We start from the raw sequence: 24,982 nt of genomic DNA on the forward strand, positions 1-24,982 counted from the left end.
TACTTTCTAACACGTAAAGTACTTATGAAATGCCAAAATGTACTAGAACAAATAAAATGTCTATAAAAAGCCGCACTGTACAATTTACTTGCAGTGAGACAGTCACAATTCCTGAAATCCATCGCCCACGGTCTCTGGCCTGCTGAGGAGCACCGCAGCCGTGGGTCCATGGCTAAAACCTGAAAATCCACTGCATTACTGCACACACAAACAGACCTGGGCTACGGGCAGATCAGTGAGACTAGATCTGATGGGCAGTGCCTGTACATCAGGGGGAACCAAATGGCTTCAGACTGGTAGGCCCGATTCATTACAGATACCCACAGATATGGCCTGCAGTTTTGGCCCATTGCAGAAATCCACTCATGTGGCCAGCTATTCATGAGCCACATACAGTATGTTGGTGAAACGAGACCATGGTCATCAGTTCTTGCAGCAAATAACTTGTTCAAATACACTGAGGATCAGTAATGATGAGGACTGGTAGCAACTCATTGTAAAGATGATTGATGAGCCACAGACAGGCACGTAGAAAAGATAATCACACTTCCACAACTAAATTTTCAGCCATAGCTTTTGACACAAAATGAGAGTACACACACATTCACACAATCACTCAGACACAAGTCATGCACACATGACCACTGTCTCTGGCCTCTGTGCCCACAGTCTCTGAGAATCAGATCCAAACAAACCACTCCTCATGCCTCCCGGTGTCTCATCGGTAGCTGCTAGGCTAGCGGTATAAGTGGTGGCAGCACTGACTGCAAGCTGAGGGGAGTGGTAGAAACGAGCGAAGCAGTAGTAATGAGGGAGTAGGGAAGCAGCGCGTGTACTCAGCTGCACCCAGCCACCTGATGTGTTTGAAATTCCCTGATTTCCAAAATCTGTGGCAACCCTGATTTACCTTCCACTTTGTGGACATATCCAATAATAATAGTGGTTCCACTTTTTACTTCCAAGAATAGTTCTATTAACATGAGGGGAAAGAAACAAAGAGGGAAAGCCATGAACCAATTGACTCATATGTGTATACTGGGAAATCATCCAGACATTTTTGGTACAACATACAGCTGATACCCATTTTTCAAACCTACTAAAATGTCAATTTACACATTAGTATTTACATCCATACCTAGTCTATTTTCTGCAAGCAAATAGCTACTTACTTTTGTTATAAATACAGACATTATTTCTAAGGATAGTAAAAAAAATAAGTGTGTGCTATTCAGGAATGACTTTACATTCAGTGTTGCCAACTAGTAAATAAACAACAAAGATACCACAAATAGAATTAAAAGAATACTCTTTGTGAATCCATAGTAAAATAATTAACAAAGCAGTAACAATATCTGCATGCAGTACATAAAGAGGCAGAGGTATGGTTTAAGGTGAACTGCTCACTGTAATTAATACCAGTACTGATACAATAGTGTAAATAATTGCTTGTATTTATAATACAAAATTTCATTAAGTAAATCCTTTAAAAACTTTTCATAATACAACTCCTATGACTCAGAAAGCATTTCCTACAATTAATTTGTGCCACTAATCTCAATGCCATTTGAAGCAAAATTTGCTTAAAAAAGATCAGTACATTCACAAATCTTCAGTTTCACAGCTACTGGAACAAAGAAAGAATTGATAAAACTCGAAAGTGCAGAACAATTTAGTTTACCCAGAAGAATAAATGTGAATACTTCAGTCCACTTTAAGAGATCAAACAACAATGTTGTGATGAACTGCAGCAATGTGTTATGAGCCAATAAATTACACAACATCCAACTTAGCTCCAAGAAACTACCAAGAAATAAGCATGTAGCTTTAGTTATTTCCTGGTGAAATACTAAGAAATTGGCAGGTACAAAAAGGTAGAGGACAGTATGCCTAAGGAAAGACTACTGCAGAGAGTTGTACGAAACCAGTCTTTGAGCTGAAGAATACAACACCAAAACCTGTAGCAGCAGCAATAATAATAATTAAATCTGAGTAGATAGTTAAATGACAAGAGGACAAAGGAGACAAAACATAAATTAAATTACCGTTACCCCAACAGGACTTGAGGCAGCTTAGCTGATTATCCTCAAAGCACTCCTCCCCCCCCCCCCCCACTCTCTCTCTCTCTCTCTCTCTCTCTCTCTCTCTCTCTCTCTCTCTGTGTGTGTGTGTGTGTGTGTGTGTGTACTTGTATTTGATATAATAAGCCTGTATATAACATGACATAATATCTTACTGAAAATTTTTGTTTGTTTCTCAGATAGTGACAGCATCCATACATATCCTACTTTAAAAAATGGCTCAAGATAAGAAGTAACAAGAATTTAAAACCAACCCAACGGAGTGTACAAATAGCTATTAGTGTGCATTTGTATGTTCTATTTGCCATTGAAGGACTGGTGTTGTATAACTACCTAGTGATAACTACCTTAAAATGGGAAAGATCTATATGTAAAAATAATAATGGAAATAACCTTCACAACTTACTGCCTGTCTCTAGAGCAGCAGCTTTCTTCTCCTATAATTTGCAATTTAAATACAAGTTTCAAGTCAGGTGGCAGTGAAGAAATTAAAAGTATCAGGGATAAGTATGAAGATAACAGCATTCTGTGATGTGTATAATAAGTCAGAAAGAGATCTCAGTTCTAACAGTTTTAAATAACTATTTTAAAAAGCTCATTTGGATCGTATTAACAATTCCACAAAGTGCATCTATTATTTCTATCTCTGAAGTTTTATTAATTGCTATTAATTATGTTGCAGCTGGGTGGTATGAATGATTTAAATGCAGCAAGAAAACACTGTATGCACATGCTAGTGATTCAAAAATTACTTTAAGGCCATGCTACATAAAGATAACTATGACTCTACTGAAGATTAAATGGATCATGTAGCTAGGCAAATGGATGATTGATGGCACAAGGAAATTCTTCGCAAGATTTCATGAGAGAAGAAAAAATTGAGATGACAACCCAATGGAAGATGGATAGATGACATTAAAGAACATGCATCATCATAATCATCATCATCATCATCATCATCAACCACAACGACAAATGCACTTCTAGACACTTAATTTAAAACTTTTGAGCATGACAGTAAGCTTGCATGCCTCTTATACATAACGAAAAGTAGTCAAGTTCTAACTTACCGCTGTTGTCTGGGGGGCTAGTGTATGTTTGCTCATTACGATAGTGGTGGTCTTGAGATCCGATTTTGGTCCTCCAGGTGATTTTGGTGCTATCATTTCTGTTGGGCTTGATGGCTTGCTAACAAGCAGTCCTGCTGCTCTCACAACATCCAGAACCTGAAATGAGAATTTTTTAATATAATGTTAGAAAAATTCCCACTTGTTTCAAGTGAGTGGATAGGCACAAAGATGTGCACTTCTCATTCCATATTTTGGTTTCACCAGATTCAACAGTACTACCAGCAGTATACATAACCATTAATTTGGGTGGTTATATTGTGAGTTAGTTGGAAAGAGGCATGATTTTCTGTACAGAATTTGTGGAAAGAATTTTACTTGTCTTTCCAATAATTTCCAAAACAAATGACTAACCCCAAATGTGAAACCTAAAACAAATTTGCACTGCTGTTGGTCCAAAATAAATAAATCTTTTTGTAAGTCACTGAAATATTGCATTTACAGAACCATCTCCACTTCAGTCAGATGGCAAGAAAGAGATTGTAAATTTACACACATCTTTTGTTTTCTGAAAGCATCATACAGAGAGGTAATCAAAGCATGCAAGCCAGCCAGCATGCCAGCCAGCATGCCAGCCAGCATGCCAGCCAGCATGCCAGCCAGCATGCCAGCCAGCATGCCAGCCAGCATGCCAGCCAGCATGCCAGCCAGCATGCCAGCCAGCATGCCAGCCAGCATGCCAGCCAGCATGCCAGCCAGCATGCCTGCCCACCCTCCTTCCCTGTAAACCTTTTCCCTTCTTTCTTAATTTATTTGTTGACAGTTGACTGAGCACGTCTGATAGCAAGAAGAAGGTGGTTTGTTACATTTATGTGGTTTTGTTTCCAGCTTTGTCTATAGGTAAAGTTGGCTCTTTTCTTATATCTGTTGTACTAAAAGAAGTAACACTTGCTGCTGTGTTTTATTAAGTCATGAAGGCTCTCTGCAGTTAACATACATTCTGCAATACGTAACTGAAGGAACACAGTGTCATTTACAGTAGTCTATATCTAAGGACCTTCTGACTTCAGAAGATGAGGAGGATCTTTCGTCAACTGAGCAGAACATTAAGCGCAGAGAAAAGAGCTCCATGGAAGTAGGCACGGCTAAAATCCCTTGAACACATGAGCCTATCAAAGTATATTAATTTTGTAAGAGACATTTTATTGAAGCTACAAAATCCATTATTTTCAAGACAAAAATGTCCATACTAAATGACAGGTGTTCATTACAGACATTTGTTGAGAATTTACAGGATATTTCCTGCTATCAGGCTTGTTACAGCACTGAGGTGACAGAAGTCATGGGATACCTCCTAATATCTTGTTGGACCTTTTTTTTGCTTGGTGTAGTGCAGCAAATGGATGTGGCATGGAGTCAACAAGTTGTTGGGAGTACCCTGAAGAAGCCTCTACAGCTATCTCTAATTGCGAAAGTGTTGCTGGTGCAGGATTCTGTGCAAAAATTGACCTCTCGATTATGTCATAAAAGTCTTCATTGGGGTTTGTGTTGGGCAATCTGGGTGACCAAACATTCACTAGAACTGCCCAGAATGTTCTTCACACACACAATGCAAACAACTGTGGCCAGGTGACATGGAACACTGTCATCCATAAAAAGTCCATCATTGCTTAGGAACATGAAATCCATGAATGGCAGCAAATGGTCTCGAAGTAGCCAAACATAACCATTTCCAGTCAATGATAAGTACAGTCAGACTAGACAACCCAGTGCATTCCATATAAATACAGCCCACACCATTCTGGAGTCACCACCAGCTTGCACTGTGTGTTGTTACCAAATTAGGTCCACGGCTTCATGGGGTCTGCACAACAGATGAACCCTACCATGTGCTCTTACCAACATAAATCTGGACTCATATGATCAGGCCACAATTTTCCAGTCATCTAGGGTCCAATCAATATGGTCATGAGCCCAGGAGAGGTGGTGCAGGCAATGTCATGCTGTTAATAAAGGCACTATCATCGGCTGTCTGCTGCCACAGCCCACTTACATCAAATTTTGCCACACTGTCCTAATGGTGTGGGATCCTTACCAGGTGGGATTGACTGAGGACATTGAAAGGGTGCAAAAAAGGCAGCTCGTTTTGTATTATCACGTAATAGGGGAGAGTGTGTGGCAGATATGATACGCGAGTTGTGATGGAAGTCATTAAAGCAAAGACATTTTTCGTCGCAGCGAGATCTATTTACGAAATTTCAGTCACCAACTTTCTCTTCCGAATGCGAAAATATTTTGTTGAGCCCAACCTACATAGGTAGGAATGATCATCAAAATAAAATAAGAGAAATCAGAGCTCGAACAGAAAGGTTTAGGTGTTCGTTTTTCCCGCGCGCTGTTCAGGAGTGGAATGGTAGGGAGATAGTATGATTGTGGTTCGATGAACCCTCTGCCAAGCACTTAAATGTGAATTGCAGAGTAATCATGTAGATGTAGATGGTTATGTCTCTCATTGACTTCTACAGTCATTTCATGCAGTGTTGCTTGTATGTTAACACTAATAACTCTACACAAACACTGTTGCTCTCGGTCATTAAGTGAATGCCACTGTCCACTGAGTTGTCTGTAGTGAGCAGTAATGCTTGAAAGTTGGTGTTCTCAGCACACATTTCACATTGTTGATCTCGGACTACTGAATTTCCTAACAGTATCCAAAACGGAATGGCCCACGCATCAAGCTCCAACTACCATTCCGCACGCAAATCTTAATTTCCATCATGTGACCATAATCATGTGGGAAACATCTTCACATGAATCACCTGATAACAAATGACAGTTCCGCCAATGCACTGCCCTTTTATACCTTGTGTATGCAATACTAACACCATCTGTATATGAGCAATCACTATCCCATGACTTGTGTCATCTCATTGTAAACAGGTTAAGGAGCAACAGTTGTGAGTTAGGATAAAATTAGCAAGGTGTATAAGGAATGAAGTAGAGGGATGGGGCCTGAAGGACAGATATAGTGGTGAGACCATGAACATGATGGATGTTAGTGAATAGGGAAATGGCGTCAACAGTGATGAGTATTGATCGAGGAAGTAATGGGGTTGGAATGGTGGAGAGTTGTTTAAGGAAGTGGTTGGTATCTTTGATGTGGGAGGTGGGATTATGGGCAATTGGTTGGAGGTGTTGGTCAATGAGGGCCAAAATTCTTTCAGACGGAAGTGGGTGCACGGGGCATCATAGGAATGAGGCGGAAATGGATTTGTGGGACAGGTTCTGAGAAGAGCCTAAGGCTTCAACTCGCATCCTGTTTATGGGCCATCTAGAGAAAAACTTCCCAACCTTCAAAAACTCCCAACCCCTCCTAGTCTGGCTCAGGTTCATTGAAGATACTTCTTCGTCTGAACACTGGGCCACGGTACCCTACCTTCATTCCTTCACAACCTCAACACCTCTCCCACCCACTTCATCTGGTGCTCCTCCATCCAGTGTGCCATTTTCCTCGACACAGACCGTCCCATCTCTGAATGCTCAATCCACACTTCTGTCCACATTAAATCCACCAACCACAAACAGTATCTACATTTCGACAGTTGTCACCCCTTACTTACATACACACACACACACACACACACACACACACACAAAACTTTCCTATACAACCTGGCCAGTTGGGGAGAGCATATCTGCAGTGCAGTGACAAGAATACTCTTGCCCAGTATCCTGAGGATCTCATCACAGACACGCACTACCCCCTGACCCAGTCCGCAAACAGACCTCCAACATCATTTCCCCTCACATGTCCAATCCTCATACCACCCCCAAGAACTAACTACAAAGTAGTGCCCCCTTCGTCACCCAGTACCACTGCATACTGGAATAACTGTATCACATCTTTCGTCATTGTTCTGATTACATATTAGCATGCCATGAAATGAAAGACATCCTACCCAACAAGATTGTCCCCCCCCCCCCCCCTCCTCCTGCCACAAAGTAGTGCTCTGTCGCCCACCCACAATCTCCGCATCATTGTAGTCCATCCTAGGCCACCCCCAATCCACCCATTCAGCACTTCCTATTCCAGTCCTGTCATATCCTTATACAACTCCATTAGAGACTGGACCACATATGAAAGCAGCTACATCAAATACCAGTTCTGTTGCAATCACTGCAAGTTTTTAATATTGGTGTGACAACCAACCAGCTCTCCACCTGTATGAAGGGCCACTGCCAAATTACGGCCAAGACCAAAGTAGTTCACCCTTTGGCACACATACAGCTGAATGTACCATGGTTGATTTCAATGGTTGCTTCACTACCCAAGCCGTCTGGATCTTCCCCTCCATCACCAGCTTTTCTGAACTGCACAGATGGGAGTTATCCTTACAACACATTCTCCACTGCTGAAACTATCACAGCCTCTACCAATAGTAACCTACTGTCCCCACAGCCTCCACCCTTAAGTTTCCACCCTCTGTCCTATCACCACATTCCCTATTCTCATCTCCCACCCTCTCTGTGTGCTGCCCTCTGCCAAATTTCCCACCTGTCTTTCCCTTTCCCCCCTCCTCTCATTTTTTGCTTTCTCCTCCCCCCCCCCCCCCCCCCAAATTCCCTGCCCCACAGCCTCATGACACTGTGACTGTTGGCAACCTAGTCCCTTCATTCTCCATCAAACAGCACTCTTCTCTCTTCTCCCCCCTCACCTGTACCCTACTATACCTTCCTCTGTCTTGCCACCTCCACATTGCTACTACCATTTTAAGTGACAGTTGCATTCCAGTACAAGCTGCCAGACAACAGTCATGTGTGTGTGAGGTGTGCTTGCTTGCTTGCTTGCTATGTGTGTATGTATGTGTGTGTGTGTGTGTGTGTGTGTGATTGTGTGTGTGTTTTGAATTCTGAAAGGCTTCAACTGAAAACTGAAATATTTCTAAAATTCCCTTTTCACTGTGGCTGTCTGCAACACAATATCTCCTCTGTGTAGTGAGAAGCAATCTATCCTTTCCATCTTACTGTTATGAGAATGAATAACAGGCACTATGTTAGCTTCTTTCCACACATGGTATTAGCATGTGATGAAAAGTGAAGATGGATGAAAAGGGAGGAAACAGTGAATAGTACTAGTAATATCTATTTGTCAATAAACCAGTTCAACAGATTTTAAAAATTGTATATTTTCCAGCACAATCACATAGAACTCGCACAAGAAATTACTGCTTTCAACATTCACTGGCATTTCAAAAAATTCTGACATCTCTAGCGCAACTACAATGTCTTTCTTTTCCCCCCACAATTCAGTCCTGTTGCTCTATATGTTCGTGCATCTAATATTCAATGATGGTTATTCATTTTGTGGCAACAAACGTCATTTCCTTATGCTTTCAAACTTGGTTTCACCAAATAGTTGTAACACCAGGAGACCATTACTAAATTATGTAGGAAATTTCTTGTCACCTTTTGAGTTTATGTAGTACCTAACTACATAAAATCAAATGCAGCAACTGTTATGCTAAAAAAATTTCATTCTGTTTTACTAATGGTAATCTATTGTAACATTTGAACAGGAAAAATTATCAATGATGGCAGATAGCCCTTTATTTTCAGTGTAGAAGTGACATTTGATTCACCAAGATACACTACCACTCATTAATTTCAATACAATATTTATAACACAAATCAAACGTTATTTCTCACAAAATATATTAACTTCCACAAATGTAATAAAATCACAATCATTATATTTTACTTTCATCAAAGTATCCTCCTTTGGATTTAATGACTGCCTCACAAACTCAAGGCATGCAGTCCATAAGTTTTTGTAGGTATCGTGAATCTATATGATTCCACTCATCCTTAACAACATTCCAGAGATGTTCCTTGCTGTATATATTAACTTCCGTGATATGTCAGTCCACTCAACCCCAGACCATTTCAATAGGCTTACAATCAGGGCTTTGGGACAGCCATACCATATAATTTAGTACTTTCTGTTTTTCCTTTGATGCAATGCAGTTCATACAGCATGCCGACCAATGTTTGTAAGGTGAACCCTTTCCCTATTAAGCACAATCCACATTGTATTGTACGATACTGAAGTATGCGATGGTACTCCTCCTGATCTTTACATCCTTCCATTTTCACAATGTTGCCAGCTCTATCTCCGGCAAAACATCCCCAAACCATAATAGAACCTCCACTGTAAGCAGAACACACTGCTGGGCTACCCTTTCCCCTACAAATCATTGAACAAATATTCTCCTTCTGGTTCCAAAAATCTCGAACTTCGATTCATCAGTGAGTAACACCTTCGTCCAATCTTCCGATGTCCAATTATGATGTTTTCTAGCCCATTCAAGTGTCTCCTGATTATTTATGGACCTTAGAAGGGTTTTCTTCCTGTGACACACCCTTTCAAGCTGATTTCAGTCAGTCTCCTTTTTACACTTGGAACAGAGATTGTTGGTGTGTTCATATCTACCAATTATGCACAAATTTGGAGCGCTGTTTTGAATCTATTTCTCTTACTGGTAATTCTGCTATATTTATCATCACTTAATTGCTTTACGAGGTTCACCTGGTTGTGGTATGTCCTTCTTGGTACCTGTTGTCTTTTGGTGCTTAAAGGTGTATTGCACTCCCCCTATAGACACACTACACAATTTGGTGAACAGATAAAGCTGCTTGGCTAAGTGCTACAATTGCAGCATGTTTTTTCTCTGGATATCTCTACTCACGGAGCCATACTAGTGATGTGCACACTCCAGTGTCATGCAGGAACTCACATGCAGGAACCACATGTTATGTATCGTAGCAATGCTTGCCGTTCGCTGCGGACATCACATCGCTACAGGGAACAACACAGGTGAACCAAATGCAACGTCCGGCGGTAAATAGGCATACCAGATAGGTATATAATGTTTATGTACACAACCTTGTTTGTTGGATACTATTGCATCTCGATGATCACAAACAAAAATCATTACGTGTACAACTGTTGTACTATTTCTTTGCTTCCACAACTGTACCCACAGTATTAGACCTTATCTACAGATAACTAGATGTCATTTATTGTATGTACTGAAATTAATGAGCGGTAGTCAAAGTGTATCTCGTTTAAATTGATCACTCTTCCAACATACAATAAAGACTACCAAAGCTCCAAAACTGTCGAGATAAATACACAATACTTGGGATATGTAAAATCTGTGTATGAGAAGACAGGGGTAACAACATGTATTGTTAAAGGATACTAACAGATGCTGAAGACACAAGTACTTGTAAAGAAGTCACTGACAAATGTAGTAGTTTCAAAACTGAAAATTAATTGAAATGTGGATAATGAACTGCACATAATTGACTAAACAATTTAAAATGAGAACACAGTGAAAGCTTGCCAACTTTCTTATTAGAAAGCTAATGGAATATGGTTCAGAAACCCGGAACAGATTTTCAATATTCCAGGGGAATGTTCAATTATAATAATAAGAACCTTTTCTGGTGTAGATTTCTCCCGCACATCATCCATTGAAACGACGGCATCATTGCTGTGGAGAAGAGCCAGCTCTTTCTCCTTTCTTTCCTGTTCTTCTCGTTCCCACTCCACCAGCTCCTGCTTCATTTCTTGTTCCTGCAATAACACTGATCCTTTGTACAAATTTTCAAAACTTTCATTATATTAGCACTATTCAATTCAAATGGCTTGCAAAATTTTGGGAATTTACCAATCAAAGTACCTCTACAATAAATAATTGGAGATAAAAGTAGTGAGTAAACTTGATACATCATCCTAAAACAATAACCACAAACTCGTTATGTAATTGTTTTAGCCATCCCTGCATTTGTCTAAACCCATTATTGGATACTACAAAAACTTAACTTTGAATGGCGTCCTATTACGCAATTTAACACAGCCTCAACACCTTTCCTAACCCATTTCGTCTGATCCTTGTGATGAAGCCTCTCCAGTGACTGCACAAAAAGTTCTGTCTGTATGAAGCTCACCAACCATCAACAGTACCTTCACTTTAATTGTTGCTATCCCTTTCACACTAAAAAAGCCTCTCTCATATAGTCTGGCCAGCCCTGGTGGCCCATTTCCAATGTGTAGCAATTCCTTGCCCAGCATGTTGGATCTTTCTAAAGACTTCACAAACAGGCATTACCCTTCAAACATAGGCTGCCAATGGATATCCCACAACATATCCACGTATATGCCTAATTTTCCAACTACCTCCAAGAACCAGCTTTAAAGGAGCAATCACCCTTTCCCATGAGCATCCAATATCACCCTTGTCTTCATTAACAACCTTTTCTAGGGCTTCAAATACTTCTCATCAATCCAGAAATGAAGAACAGTCTCTGCCACAATTTTTCTCATTTATCCCAATATTGAAGTGTGGTGCCCACACAATGCATTATAAATCCTTTTCCATCATTCTGCCGCCCCTGTTCCCATCTCCTTGCACAAGAGGCAGGACACGCTGCTGAACACAATGTTCTGAAATTCAATGGCTGCTTCACTACCTGTACCATCTGGGTAGCCCCCCCCCCCAAAAAAAATAAAATAAAATAAAATAAAAAGCTTCTCTGAATTATGTAGATGAAAACTGAACTGTTCTCTTTACACCACCTTCTTTGGTCCAGCAATCCTCCTTGCTAGAATCTCTGCTTGGGCCTACCCCTCCCCTCCCACCACTACCAAGGCCATTTCAAAATTTCATTTATTCTATGAATAAAGACATTAGCCAATATCTTACTAATGTTTTCATTCTTGTTTGTGCGTGTATCAAACACGCAGTGCCTCAACTGTGTAGTGAGTTGCTCCTTTACTCCATCCATTGCGTGTTATAACCACAATTTTCCATTACCAAGATTATAAACAATGTTACTGCAGCTTAAGCTATTTAAGTTTAATTCACAAACTATTATCTGTATTTTTCATTGCAACATCATGTCATCCTAGCTTGCATCTTGCATAATACTACTATAAGGTTTCATTTTATATACTAACGAGTCCAATAATTTCAAAATGTTTTTCCACTATTACATGCCTTGGTAAAATTTAGAACTGAACAATGATATCCTGTACACAGCACAAAATTTTCTTTTATTTAAGAACACAGAGGAAGGCATAACACAATCAACACTACCACCAGTGGTAGTAGTTGCAGCATGACAGCAATTTCATTATGAATTACGTTTACTCTGGAATATAGATCATTCAAAATGAAGGATATAACCCAGAAAAAGAAGCAATGATACAGCTCAAAAATTAACCAACTGTATCATCAATTTGAATAAAAATGAGAGAAAGACACATGGACAGCAATGTACCTTACGTATTGTTGCTGAATCATCATCGTCTCTGTCGAGGCTTGACACACTGTGTGAAACTGACTTTGAATCCCTTGTGAGCTTGCCTTCTGCAAGAAGCCTATCAACTTCTGCTTTATCATAACCTACAACAAAAGGCAGGTCAAAATTAACAACGAAAGACAGGTCAAAACTAATTTGTATTACAAAATGAAATAATGATCATGAGAAAATTCCTTTAAATGCTAAGAAAGTTAATTTTACTTTCTTCACTATTCTGTGATTAACTATTCTGTGATTAACAATATAGGGTCGTTTCCACAGAGGACAAAGAATTTGTTATGCACTAAGGGCAAAACAAAAACTCTACATTACCCATACGAAAATGAGAAAGTCTCAAAACACATTGATGGAAAGGGGGGGGGGGGGGGGGGGGGCGGCAGACAAAGACGCATGAAGGAGTTGTGCGACATATAAAAATTTTGTGCCAGACATTTAACAGTGGTGCTAGTAGTGTCACTATGAGGATGCAAATCAGATTCCCTTTAAATACATTTTGTAAAGGTTGTGAGCATTATCTGTCTTTTGAGATTGGACTTGGCAAGTTGATGTTAGTCAAGAACGCCTTTCGGACAACAAAGACGCCATTATCAACACCTCACTCTAAATGAGGTTGTGTTATAGGGCTACGAGAAGCTGGCTCCCCCTTCTTTGATACATCTACATCTACATTTATACTCCGCAAGCCACTCAACGGTGTGTGGCGGAGGGCACTTTACGTGCCACTGTCATTACCTCCCTTTTCTGTTCCAGTCGCGTACGGTTCGCGGGAAGAACGACTGTTTGAAAGCCTCCGTGCGCACTCGAATCTCTCTAATTTTACATTCGTGATCTCCTCGGGAAGTAGGGGGAAGCAATATATTTGATAGCTCACCCAGAAACGCACCCTCTCGAAACCTTGCGAGCAAGCTACACCGCGATGCAGAGCGCCTCTCTTGCAGAGTCTGCCACTTGAGTTTGCTAAACATCTCCGTAACGCTATCACGCTTACCAAATAACCCTGTGACGAAACGCACCGCTCTTCTTTGGATCTTCTCTATCTCCTCCATCAACCCGATCTGGTACGGATCCCACACTGATGAGCAATACTCAAGTATAGGTCGAACGAGTGTTTCATAAGCCACCTCCTTTGTTGATGGACTACATTTTCTAAGGACTCTCCCAATGAATCTCAACCTGGCACCCACCTTACCAACAATTAATTTTATATGATCATTCCACTTCAAATCGTTCCGCACCCATACTCCCAGATATTTTTCAGAAGTAACTGCTACCAGTGTTTGTTCCACTATCATGTAATCATACAATAAGGGATCCTTCTTTCTATGTATTCGCAATACATTACATTTGTCTATGTTAAGGGTCAGTTGCCACTCCCTGCACCAAGTGCCTATCCGCTGCAGATCTTCCTGCATTTCGCTACAATTTTCTAATGCTGCAACTTCTATGTATACTACAGCATCATCCGCGAAAAGCCGCATGGAACTTCCGACACTATCTACTAGGTCATTTATATATATTGTGAAAAGCAATGGTCCCGTAACACTCCCCTGTGGCACGTCTGTAGATGTCTCTCCATTGATAACAACATGCTGTGTTCTGTTTGCTAAAAATTCTTCAATCCAGCCACACAGCTGGTCTGATATTCCGTAGGCTCTTACTTTGTTTATCAGGCGACAGTGCAGAACTGTATCGAACGCCTTCCGGAAGTCAAGGAAAATAGCATCTACCTGGGAGCCTGTATCTAATGTTTTCTGGGTCTCATAAAGCGAGTTGGGTCTCACACAATCGCTGTTTCTGGAATCCATGTCGATTCCTACAGAGTAGATTCTGGGTTTCCAAAAATGACATGATACTCGAGCAAAAAACATGTTCTAAAATTCTACAACAGAGCGACGTCAGAGATATAGGTCTATAGTTTTGCGCATCTGCTCGACGACCCTTCTTGAAGACTGGGACTACCTGTGCTCTTTTCCAATCATTTGGAACCTTCCGTTCCTCTAGAGACTTGCAGTACACGGCTGTTAGAAGTGGGGCAAGTTCTTTCGCGTACTCTGTGTAGAATCGAATTGGTATCCCGTCAGGTCCAGTGGACTTTCCTCTGTTGAGTGATTCCAGTTGCTTTTCTATTCCTCGGACACTTATTTTGATGTCAGCCATTTTTTCGTTTGTGCGAGGATTTAGAGAACGAACTGTAGTGCGGTCTTCCTCTGTGAAACAGATTTGGAAAAAGGTGTTAAGTATTTCAGCTTTACGTGTGTCATCCTCTGTTTCAATGCCACCATCATCCCAGAGTGTCTGGATATGCTGTTTCGAGCCACTTACTGATTTAATGTAAAACCAGAACTTTCTAGGATTTTGTGTCAAGTCGGTACATAGAATTTTACTTTCGAATTCACTGAACGCTTCACGCATAGCCCTCCTTATGCTAACTTTGACATCGTTTAGCTTCTGTTGTCTGAGAGGTTTTGACTGTGTGTAAACTTGCAGTGAAGCTCTCTCTGCTTTCGCAGTAGTTTCCTAACTTTATTGTTGAACCACGGTGGGTTTTTCCCGTCCCTCACAGTTTTACATGCAGGGCTGTAGCCTCTGAACATGACTGCTGGCAGCAGTGATCACGAGAATGGACGGTCACATGAAGACTGGGCTACAGGCAGCCGCACTGCACTATCGAGAGGGAAAATCATTATGTTCGGCATATGGCTCTGCTACAACATACTGCACCTGCAGCAGCAATATGAGCAGCAGTTGGCACCACAGTGACACAACAAACTGTTACAAATCAGTTCCTTCAAGGACAGCTCCAAGCCTGACACCCTGTAGAGTGCATTCCACCAACCCCAAACCTTTGCTAGTTGTGACTTCCGTGGTGTTAAGTGAGAGCTCTTTCAAGGGCAGGGTGGTGGTCTTTCTGATGAAAGCTGGACCTATCGTGGGGCCATTGATAGTTATGTGTTGCTTAGGAGGAGGCCATTTGCAGGCCTACAGCCAGCCTGTCTGCATGCTAGAAACACTGGACCTACACCTGGAATTATGGTCTATGGTGCACCTTTGTGTCACAACAGAAGCATTCTCATCATTATCCAACTGCAAATTTATACATTAAGCTGGTGATTCAATCTCTTGTGCTGCCATTCATGAACAGCATTCCATGGTGTGTTTTCCAACAAGATAATGCTAGTCCACATACCGCTGATGCAACCCAACAGGCTCTGAAAAGTGTTGACATGCTGCCTTGGTCTGCTCAATCATCAGGTCTTTTTTTTTTTTTTTTTTTTTTTTTTTTTTTTTTTTTTTTTTTTTTTTTTTTTTTTTTTGTGGTTTTAGGGCGCACAACTTCAACGGTCATTAGCGCCCAGACTACGTTAGGAATGCACCACGAGTCACAAGTTTAAAACAGCAACGAAACGGAAAACACGATAAAAGACAGACTGACAGGCATAGGATTAAAAAAAACAGCATAATCAAATGTCCTTAGAGAGGGTTGTCAAGTTGATAAAATGAAGAATGCGAGCAGCTGCTCGTGGGTCATCCGCTAAAATGGCATCTAGAGTACATGGCAGGCCAAGATCAAGACGCAGTGTGTTAAAATCTGGACAGGACGTTAAAATGTGGCGGACCGTCAACAATTGCCCACATGGGCAGAACGGCGCCGGCGCAGTCGTCAGCAGATGGCGATGGCTGAACCGGCAGTGTCCAATTCGTAACTGGGCCAAAACTACCTCTTCCCGCCAAGAAGGGCATGAGGAGGACTTCCAAGCCGCGGGAAGAGGTTTCAAGGCCCGAAGCTTGTTGTCTGTAAGTGCAGCCCAATCGGCATGCCACAGCGATAAAATGCGCCGACAAATGACCCTGCTACAATCTGACGAAGGGACACAACAAGAAGCTGTCCGAGGCTGGAGGACCGCAGCCTTGGCCGCGGCATCTGCAGCTTCATTCCCAGGGATACCGACATGGCCAGGAACCCACATAAAGCTAACCGGAGAACCAACGTCCACCAGCTGCTGAAGAGAGCGTTGGATCCGGTGCACGAAAGGGTGAACCGGGTACGGATCACCGAGGCTCTGGATGGTGCTCAGGGAATCGGAGCAGATGACATATGCAGAATGTCGGTGGCGGCAGATGTAAAGAACAGACTGGTAGAGGGCAAAGAGCTCAGCTGTGAAGACCGAACAATGGCCATGGAGCTGGTATTTGAAACTTTGTGCCCCGACAATAAAAGAACACCCGACCCCGTCATTGGTCTTAGAGCCATCTGTATAAATGAAGGTCATATTAATGAACTTCGAACGAAGTTCAACAAAACAGGAGTGGTAGACTGAACCGGGGGTAACCTCCTTTGGGAGAGAGCTGAGGTCAAGGTGAACGCGAACCTGAGCCTGGAGCCAAGGTGGCGTGTGACTCTCGCCCACTCGAAAGGTTGCAGGGAGTGAAAAATTAAGGTGTTGAAGGAGGCGATGAAAGCGAACTCCAGAGGGTAGCAGGGCAGAGACATACAACCCGTATTGGCGGTCGAGAGAGTCGTCAAAAAAGGAATGATAAGACGGGTGGTCGGGCATTGCCAGTAGCCGACAGGCATACCGACAAAGCAGTATATCACGCCGGTAGGTGAGTGGCAATTCACCACCGTCAGCATGAAGACTCTCGACAGGACTAGTATAAAACGCTCCGATCGCAAGTCGTAAACCCCGATGTTGTATGGAGTTGAGGCGGCGTAAGATGGATGGCCGTGCAGAGGAGTATACGAAGCTCCCATAATCCAGCTTGGAGCGGACGATCGACCGATATAGGCGAAGTAGGACGGTTCGATCCGCTCCCCACGACATACCACTGAGAACACAGAGGACATTTAGAGAACGGGTACAACGGGCAGCCAAATATGACACATGTGGAGACCAGCTAAGTTTCCTGTCAAATGTAAGACCTAAAAATTTTGTTGTCTCCACGAATGGGAGAGCAACGGGACCGAGTCTTAAGGATGGTGGGAGAAACTCTTTGCAGCGCCAGAAGTTAATACAGACCATCTTCTCAGCAGAAAAACGGAAGCCATTGGCGACACTCCAGGAGTAAAGACGGTCAAGAGAACGCTGAAGACAGCGCTCCAGGAAACACGTACGACGCGCGCTGCAATAGATGGTAAAATCGTCCACGAAAAGGGAGCCTGATACATCAGCTGGGAGGCAATCCATTATTGGATTGATCGCTATGGCGAAGAGAGCGACGCTCAAAACTGAGCCCTGTGGCACCCCATTCTCCTGGCGAAAGGTGTCTGACAGGACAGAACCCACACGTACCCTGAACTGTCGATCCATTAAAAAGGAACGAATAAAAAGAGGGAGGCGACTGCGAAGGCCCCATGTATGCATGGTGCGGAGAATGCCCGCCCTCCAACAGGTGTCTTAAGCCTTCTCCAAATCAAAGAACACAGCCGCGGTCGGGCCCTTCCGCAAGAAGTTATTCATAATGAAGGTCGACAAAGTAACCAGATGGTCAACAGCAGAGCGGTGCCTACGAAATGCACATTGTACATTGGTAAGTAGGCGTCGAGACTCGAGCAGCCAAACCAAACGGGAGTTAACCATTCGCTCCATCACTTTACAGACACAGCTGGTAGGCGAGATGGGTCGATAACTGGAAGGCAAGTGCTTGTCCTTCCCCGGCTTAGGGATCGGGACAACAATAGACTTGCGCCAGCATGCGGGAACATGTCCCTCAATCCAGATGCGATTGTAAGTACGAAGAAGAAAACCTTTACCCGCAGGAGAAAGGTTCTTCAGCATCTGAATATGAATAGAATCAGGCCCTGGAGCGGAGGACCGTGATCGGCCAAGTGCGTTTTCGAGTTCCCTCATGGTGAATGGGGCATTATAACTTTCACGATTCGAGGAGCGGAAGTTAGGTGGCCTAGCCTCCTCTGCCTGTTTGCGGGGGAGGAAGGCAGGGTGGTAATGAGCGGAGCTCGAAACCTCTGCGAAAAAGCGGCCGGAGGCATTGGAGACAGCCTCAGGGGCCACAAGGACGTCATTCACGACCGTCAACCCAGAAACTGGTGAGTGGACCTTAGTGCCAGATAGCCGGCGCAGGCTACCCCAGACAACAGAAGGAGCAGTAAAACTGTTGAAGGTGCTTGTGAAAGCAGCCCAGCTGGCTTTCTTGCTTTCTTTAATAATACGACGACACCGAGCACGTAATCGTTTATAACTGATACAATTCGCCACTGTAGGGTGGCGTTTAAAGGTGCGTAAAGCACGTCGATGAGCATGTAAAGCGTCTCTACATGCTGCGGTCCACCAGGGGACCGGTACACGACGTGGAGAAGAAGTAGGGTGAGGGATGGAATATTCAGCAGCAGTGAGAATGACTTCCGTGAGGTGTGCGACCTGACGATCGCAGCTTGTGAAGGTTTGATCCTGAAAGGTCGCCCTGGAAGAGAAGAGCCCCCAGTCTGCTTTGGAGATGGTCCAACTAGATGAGCACGGAGAGGGGGTATGCTGCAGGAGATGGATAACACACAGGAAGTGGTCACTCAAATATGTATCAGAAAGTGCATACCACTCAAACCGGCGTGCAAGTTGGGGAGTACATATAGAGAGGTCTAAATGGGAATAGGTATGAGATGTGTCGGAAAGAAAAGTAGGGGCGCCAGTATTGAGGCAGACAAGATTGAGCTGGTTGAAAAGGTCTGCTAACAGGGAGCCCCTCGGGCAGGATGCTGGAGAGCCTCAAAGGGGATGGTGGGCACTGAAGTCTCCAGTTAACAAAAATGGTGCAGGTAGCTGAGCAATAAGTTGCATCATGTCTGCCCTGGTAACGGCAGACGACGATGGAGTGTAAACGGTACAAATGGAAAATGTAAAAGTGGGGAGAGTAATTCGGATGGCAACTGCCTGCAGGCCGGTGTGCAACGTGATGGGATCGTAGTAAATATCATCCCGGACCAGCAACATAACCCCTCCATGAGCCGGGATACCTACCACAGGGGGTAGGTCAAAACGCACAGAGGTGTAGTGTGCCAAGGCAATTTGATTGCATGGGCGTAGCTTCGTTTCCTGGAGGGCTACGACGAGCAGACGGTACAAGCGGAGCAGCAACTTCAAGTCCTCTCGGTTGGAGCGAATGCTGTGAATATTCCAGTGAATAAGTGCTATCGTAAGAAGAAAAGGAAGATGAAAGAAGGGGTCACCTCGAATGCCGCTGAGGGCCTGGCTTTGAGCGAGCACTGCCGCCGCTATCAGTAGGCGGACAGTCATCGGCCATCTTGGTAAGATGGCCGGGAGGAGGGGCTTCCTCCGCCGGTGAACGGCCAGATGTTCGGCTACCAGCGGTGCGGCCAGGCGAAACGGATGACGGCCTGGGGCGGCAACCACTGGGTGGCGCAGGAGAAGAAATGCGCCGTGGCGGAGAAGGAGAACTGTGCTTCCTATGAGCCTTCTTGGAAGGTCGTTTGGTGGAAGTACCAGTCGATGGCTGGGAGTTCGAGGTACGTAGGAAGTCTGCATGGGACGGTTCCTTCCTGAAGGCCCGTGCATCTGACTTCTGGGTCTTCGTCTTAGCAGAAGCTGATGAAGGGGCTGGTGTCTGTGGGGTGATGGGAGGAAGAGGAGACGTCGACCGCGCGATCTTAGCACTGGCCAAACGGATGACCGTGCTGCTGAAGGTCAGATCGCATGTCTGGGTTGCCACCTCCCTGGTAGTCCGAGGAGAGGCGAGGACAGTACTGTATTTCCCCGCTGGGAGCAGCGTGGGCTTCCTACTAGCCAATAGCTTGCGAGCAGCGGAGGTGGACACTTTCTCTTTGACCCGAATTTCTTGGATACAGCGTTCTTCCTTATAGACGGGACAGTTGCGGGAGGATGCTGCATGGTCATCCTGACAGTTCACACAATGAGGAGATGGAGGTGCACAGTCACCCTCATGGGCATCCCTGCCACAAGTGACACATTTAGCCGCATTGGAACAAGACTGTCGAGTGCGATTGAAATGCTGACACTGGTAGCAGCGCCTAGGTGTCGGGACATAGGGGCGAACAGAAATAACCTCGTAGCCCGCCTTGATGCGCGATGGCAGCTTAACACTATCAAAGGTCAAGAAAAGTGTCCGGGTCGGTACAAGGTCATTGTTGACCTTTTCATGACCCTACGGACAGCCGTCACGCCCTGCTCAGCGAGGAAAGATTGAATCTCCTCGTCAGTCAATCCGTCGAGGGATCTAATATAGACCACACCACGAGACGAATTCAAAGTTCGGTGAGCCTCCATCTGGACAGGGAATGTGTACAGGAGTGTGGCTCGAAGCAGTTTCTGTGTCTGAAAGGCGCTCTCAGTTTCTAGTAACAAGGTACCATTACGCAACCTTGTACAAGACTTAACAGTACCGGCTATGGCATGTACGCCCTTCTGGATAACGAAAGGGTTGACAGAGGAAAAATCCTTTCCGTCCTCAGATCGAGAAATGACGAGGAACTGTGGGGTAGACGGTAGTACTTTTGTCACTGGGGGCTGGTCATGTTTCCGTTTGTGGGCAGAAGTCGAGAGAGAAGAAGAGAAATCCATTGCGGAGGAATCCCCCACGATTGCCAGCGTCTCCGATGGCGCGCTCCTTCCTTATGGGGACCCTCTCAGAGGGCACTCCCGCCTTAGGTGAATGTTTACACCTCAGGTCACACCTCCCGAGAAACAGACGGAGGGACCAATCGGCATGGTCAGAAGGTATCAGCTCAGGCAATCACCCCTCCCTGGGCCTGGTCTTTACCAGGGGGTACGTGCGTGCCTTACTTGTCTACCCAGGGCGGGGAATTACGCGTTACCCCGTCACCGGCTACGCGTGCAAACGCGTGGGTCGGCCTTCAGGCGCGCACAGGGAGGAAGGAAGAAGAAGAAGAAAAAGAAGAGAGAGAGGGAGAGAGAGGGAGAGAGAGGACAGACTGTCTCAAACGCCGAGGCGGAGACCAGAGAAGGCAAGGAGAAGAAGGCAAGGAGAAGAAGGCAAGGAGAAGAAGGCAAGGAGAAGAAGGCAAGGAGAAAAAGGCAAGGAGAAGAAGGCAAGGGAAAGAGTAAGGAAGACAGTGAGATGGAGAAGAACAAAGAAAGGAACCAACCAAAGAAGGAAGAAACGAGAAGTGAAAAACCAAAAAGACCACAAATATAGGTCGTGGGACCGTCCGTCTCCGGACGCAGGCGCTAACTACCCCCTTGAGGGGGACGGACTCCTGTTAGTCGCCTCTTACGACAGGCAGGAAGACCTTGGGCCTATTCTAACCCCCGGACCCGCAGGGGGAGATCATCAGGTCTGTCCCCAATTAAGCAGGTATGGGACATCACCAGATGGCAACTCCAATATCATCCACAAACAGGATTAACACCCTCTACTCACCAACCAAGTGCAACAGGAATGGAGCTCCATACCACAAACCGATATACGGCATCTGTACAGCAAAATGCATGCACATTTGCATTCCTGCATTCAACATTCTGGCAGTTATACCGGTTATTAATGTACCAGCATTTCACATTTGCAATGGCTATCTCGCACTTACATTAACCTGTGATCTTGCAATGTTAATCACTTAAATATGTTACCTAAGCAAATGTAGTCTGAAGTTTCATTACTCTACAGAATTATTTTTCAGTGGTGTGATTCTTTTCCATCATTTCACTTTGTGCTTAGAACAACAAGACAGTAATTAGCAAGTGACTTAACAAATATTGCTTATACTCAAGAGAAATAACAAACATCAATGTTAGTACAGACAAATTTAGACATTTACAACCATAGAACAAGAAAGTAAAAAGAAACAATATTGCCAACATTTTTAAGCTGTATGTTCATACAAATTTTGTGAATTTAATATTACAATTTTTTCACTATAAGATTTTTAAGCACAATAGTAACCAAAGGAATTTGATAATAATAATTATTATTATTATAAATGAAATAACTCACCGAATAGTTTTCTACACACGTGATTGGTCTAGTTAAATTGAAATAAAACTTGGCAGGAGAAGTCTGAGTGACAACTATTTCTTAATGTAATTTATAACAACGCAATTCGCTTATTCCTTACTAAGAATGAAACACCGTGATATTATGTATAATGAGACAATTGCACCTACCTTTACACACAACCATGTTTATTTCATTGCCACAGCTTCTAAGTACGTTCACAGCTTCCTGATGTGAAGCTCCAAGCAGTGATATCCCATTGACTTCCAACAGTCTCATACCAACCTGTACGGCAACATTAATCTCAATGTTATCTATCTTTCACTTCACTATTAATCACACCAGTGATGAAACACTGAAGCAAAGTCTAAAAATAGTTTACATGCTTTGCATTTTTGTCCTCCACTAAAAGGACAAAAGTGTGAGAAGAAATGGTGAGCCAAAATGAAAACAATGAGTTCGGTGATGCTCAGTATTTACTACAATACAGTAATGCTGAAGGAAGTGTGTAAAATCTAAGTAAATACATTTATACAGTAAGGTGTGAAGGCCAATTAACTGAAAGTTTTTGATTTTATCAATCAATTTCTTTTTAAGAGAGGAAACATGTCAGTGTTAGCTACAAAAAAATTTCTCTATGCACTGCAAGATAGTGTTAATTTGTTTTTAAAAATTTTATTTTACTAAATATCACATTTTTTAACAAATAAGAATACACTTCGTTTTCTATGTATATGGAAGGTTCAGGAGTGAATTGGAAACAATATTTTGTTCTATAACTGTAGCTGTTATTTTTTTTAAAAGTATGATCAGGTGTTAATGACAAACTTCACAATCAATGTCATACATCATGAAGCCATTATTATCTTGATTGCTGAATTTTCTTAAATAATAATAATAATAATAATAAGCAGAAACAGACTCATACAAGATGATACCACAAATGCCTGAAGTGATAACTTTGCAACATGAAGTCACCCGAGCAATTAATTCTACGCACATTGGAAAGCCCCTGGAAATGATAAAATAGCAAATTTCTGGCTAAAAAAGTTCACCTCAACACATTCACATCTAACTAAATTATTTAACAGTTACACTGCAGACCCATACACATTCCCTGATACACTTACACATGGAATAACTTATCTGAAACCTAAAGATCAAGCAGACACAGCAAACCCAGCTAAATATCGCCCCATAACATGCCTACCAACAATCTACAAAATATTAACTTCAGTCATTACACAGAAATTAATGACACATACAACACAGAACAAAATTATAAATGAAGAACAAAAAGGCTGCTGGAAAGGAGCACGAGGATGTAAAGAGCAACTGATAATAGATGCAGAGGTGACATATCAAGCTAAAACTAAACAAAGGTCGCTACACTATGCATACATTGATTACCAAAAAGCTTTTGATAGTGTACCCCACTCATGGTTACTACAGATATTAGAAATATACAAAATAGATCCTAAATTGATACAGTTCCTAAACACAGTAATAAAAAACTGGAAAACCACACTTAATATCCAACCAAATTCAGATAATATCACATCACAGCCAATACAGATTAAGCGTGGAATATACCAAGGAGACTCATTAAGTCCTTTCTGGTTCTGTCTTGCTCTGAACCCACTATCCAAAATGCTAAATAATACAAATTATGGATATAATATTACTGGAACATACCCACACAAAATCACACATTTGCTATACATGGATGATCTAAAACTACTGGCAGCAACCAATCAACAACTCAACCAATTACTAAAGATAACAGAAGTATTCAGCAATGATATAAATATGGCTTTTGGAACAGACAAATGTAAGAAAAATAGCATAGTCAAGGGAAAACACACTAAACAAGAAGATTACATATTGAATAACCACAGTGACTTCATAGAAGCGATGGAGAAACAGATGCCTATAAATATCTAGGATACAGACAAAAAATAGGAATAGATAATACAAATATTAAAGAAGAACTAAAAGAAAAATATAGACAAATACTAACAAAAATACTGAAAAGAGAATTGACAGCAAGAAACAAGACAAAAGCTATAAATACTTATGCTATACCAATATTGACCTACTCATTTGGAGTAGTGAAATGGAGTAACATAGACCTAGAAGCACTCAATACACTTACACGCTCACAATGCCACAAATATAGAATACATCACATACATTCAGCAACAGAAAGATTCACATTAAGCAGAAAGGAAGGAGAAAGGGGATTCATAGACATAAAAAACCTACATTATGGACAGGTAGACAATTTAAGAAAATTCTTTCTAGAACGAGCAGAAACTAGCAAAATACACAAAGCAATCACTCATATAAATACATCGGCTACACCACTGCAATTTCATAACCACTTCTACAACCCTTTAGATCACATAACATCAACAGATACGAAGAAAGTAAATTGGAAAAAGAAAACACTACATGGCAAGCACCCATATCATCTAACACAGCCACACATCGATCAAGACGCATCCAACA

The 24,982-nt window shown here is 42.7% G+C and overlaps 1 protein-coding gene across 10 annotated transcripts in view; it reads right to left on the reverse strand.

Moving 5' to 3' along the window:
- LOC124611222 (protein lap4) overlaps nt 1-24,982 on the reverse strand; it is a 528,343-nt gene that overhangs the window by 99,908 nt on the left and 403,453 nt on the right. For all 10 annotated transcript variants that reach the window (XM_047140227.1, XM_047140228.1, XM_047140229.1 and 7 more), the window contains 4 exons: nt 22,642-22,756; nt 12,491-12,615; nt 10,647-10,784; nt 3,149-3,304 (listed from right to left, as the gene is read on the reverse strand). In XM_047140227.1, coding sequence (XP_046996183.1) covers nt 3,149-3,304; nt 10,647-10,784; nt 12,491-12,615; nt 22,642-22,756 — 534 coding nt within the window. The remainder of the gene's footprint in view (nt 1-3,148; nt 3,305-10,646; nt 10,785-12,490; nt 12,616-22,641; nt 22,757-24,982) is intronic.

This window comes from Schistocerca americana, chromosome 1 (assembly GCF_021461395.2).
Source record: "Schistocerca americana isolate TAMUIC-IGC-003095 chromosome 1, iqSchAmer2.1, whole genome shotgun sequence".
In the NCBI taxonomy this organism is placed as follows: domain Eukaryota; kingdom Metazoa; phylum Arthropoda; class Insecta; order Orthoptera; family Acrididae; genus Schistocerca; species Schistocerca americana.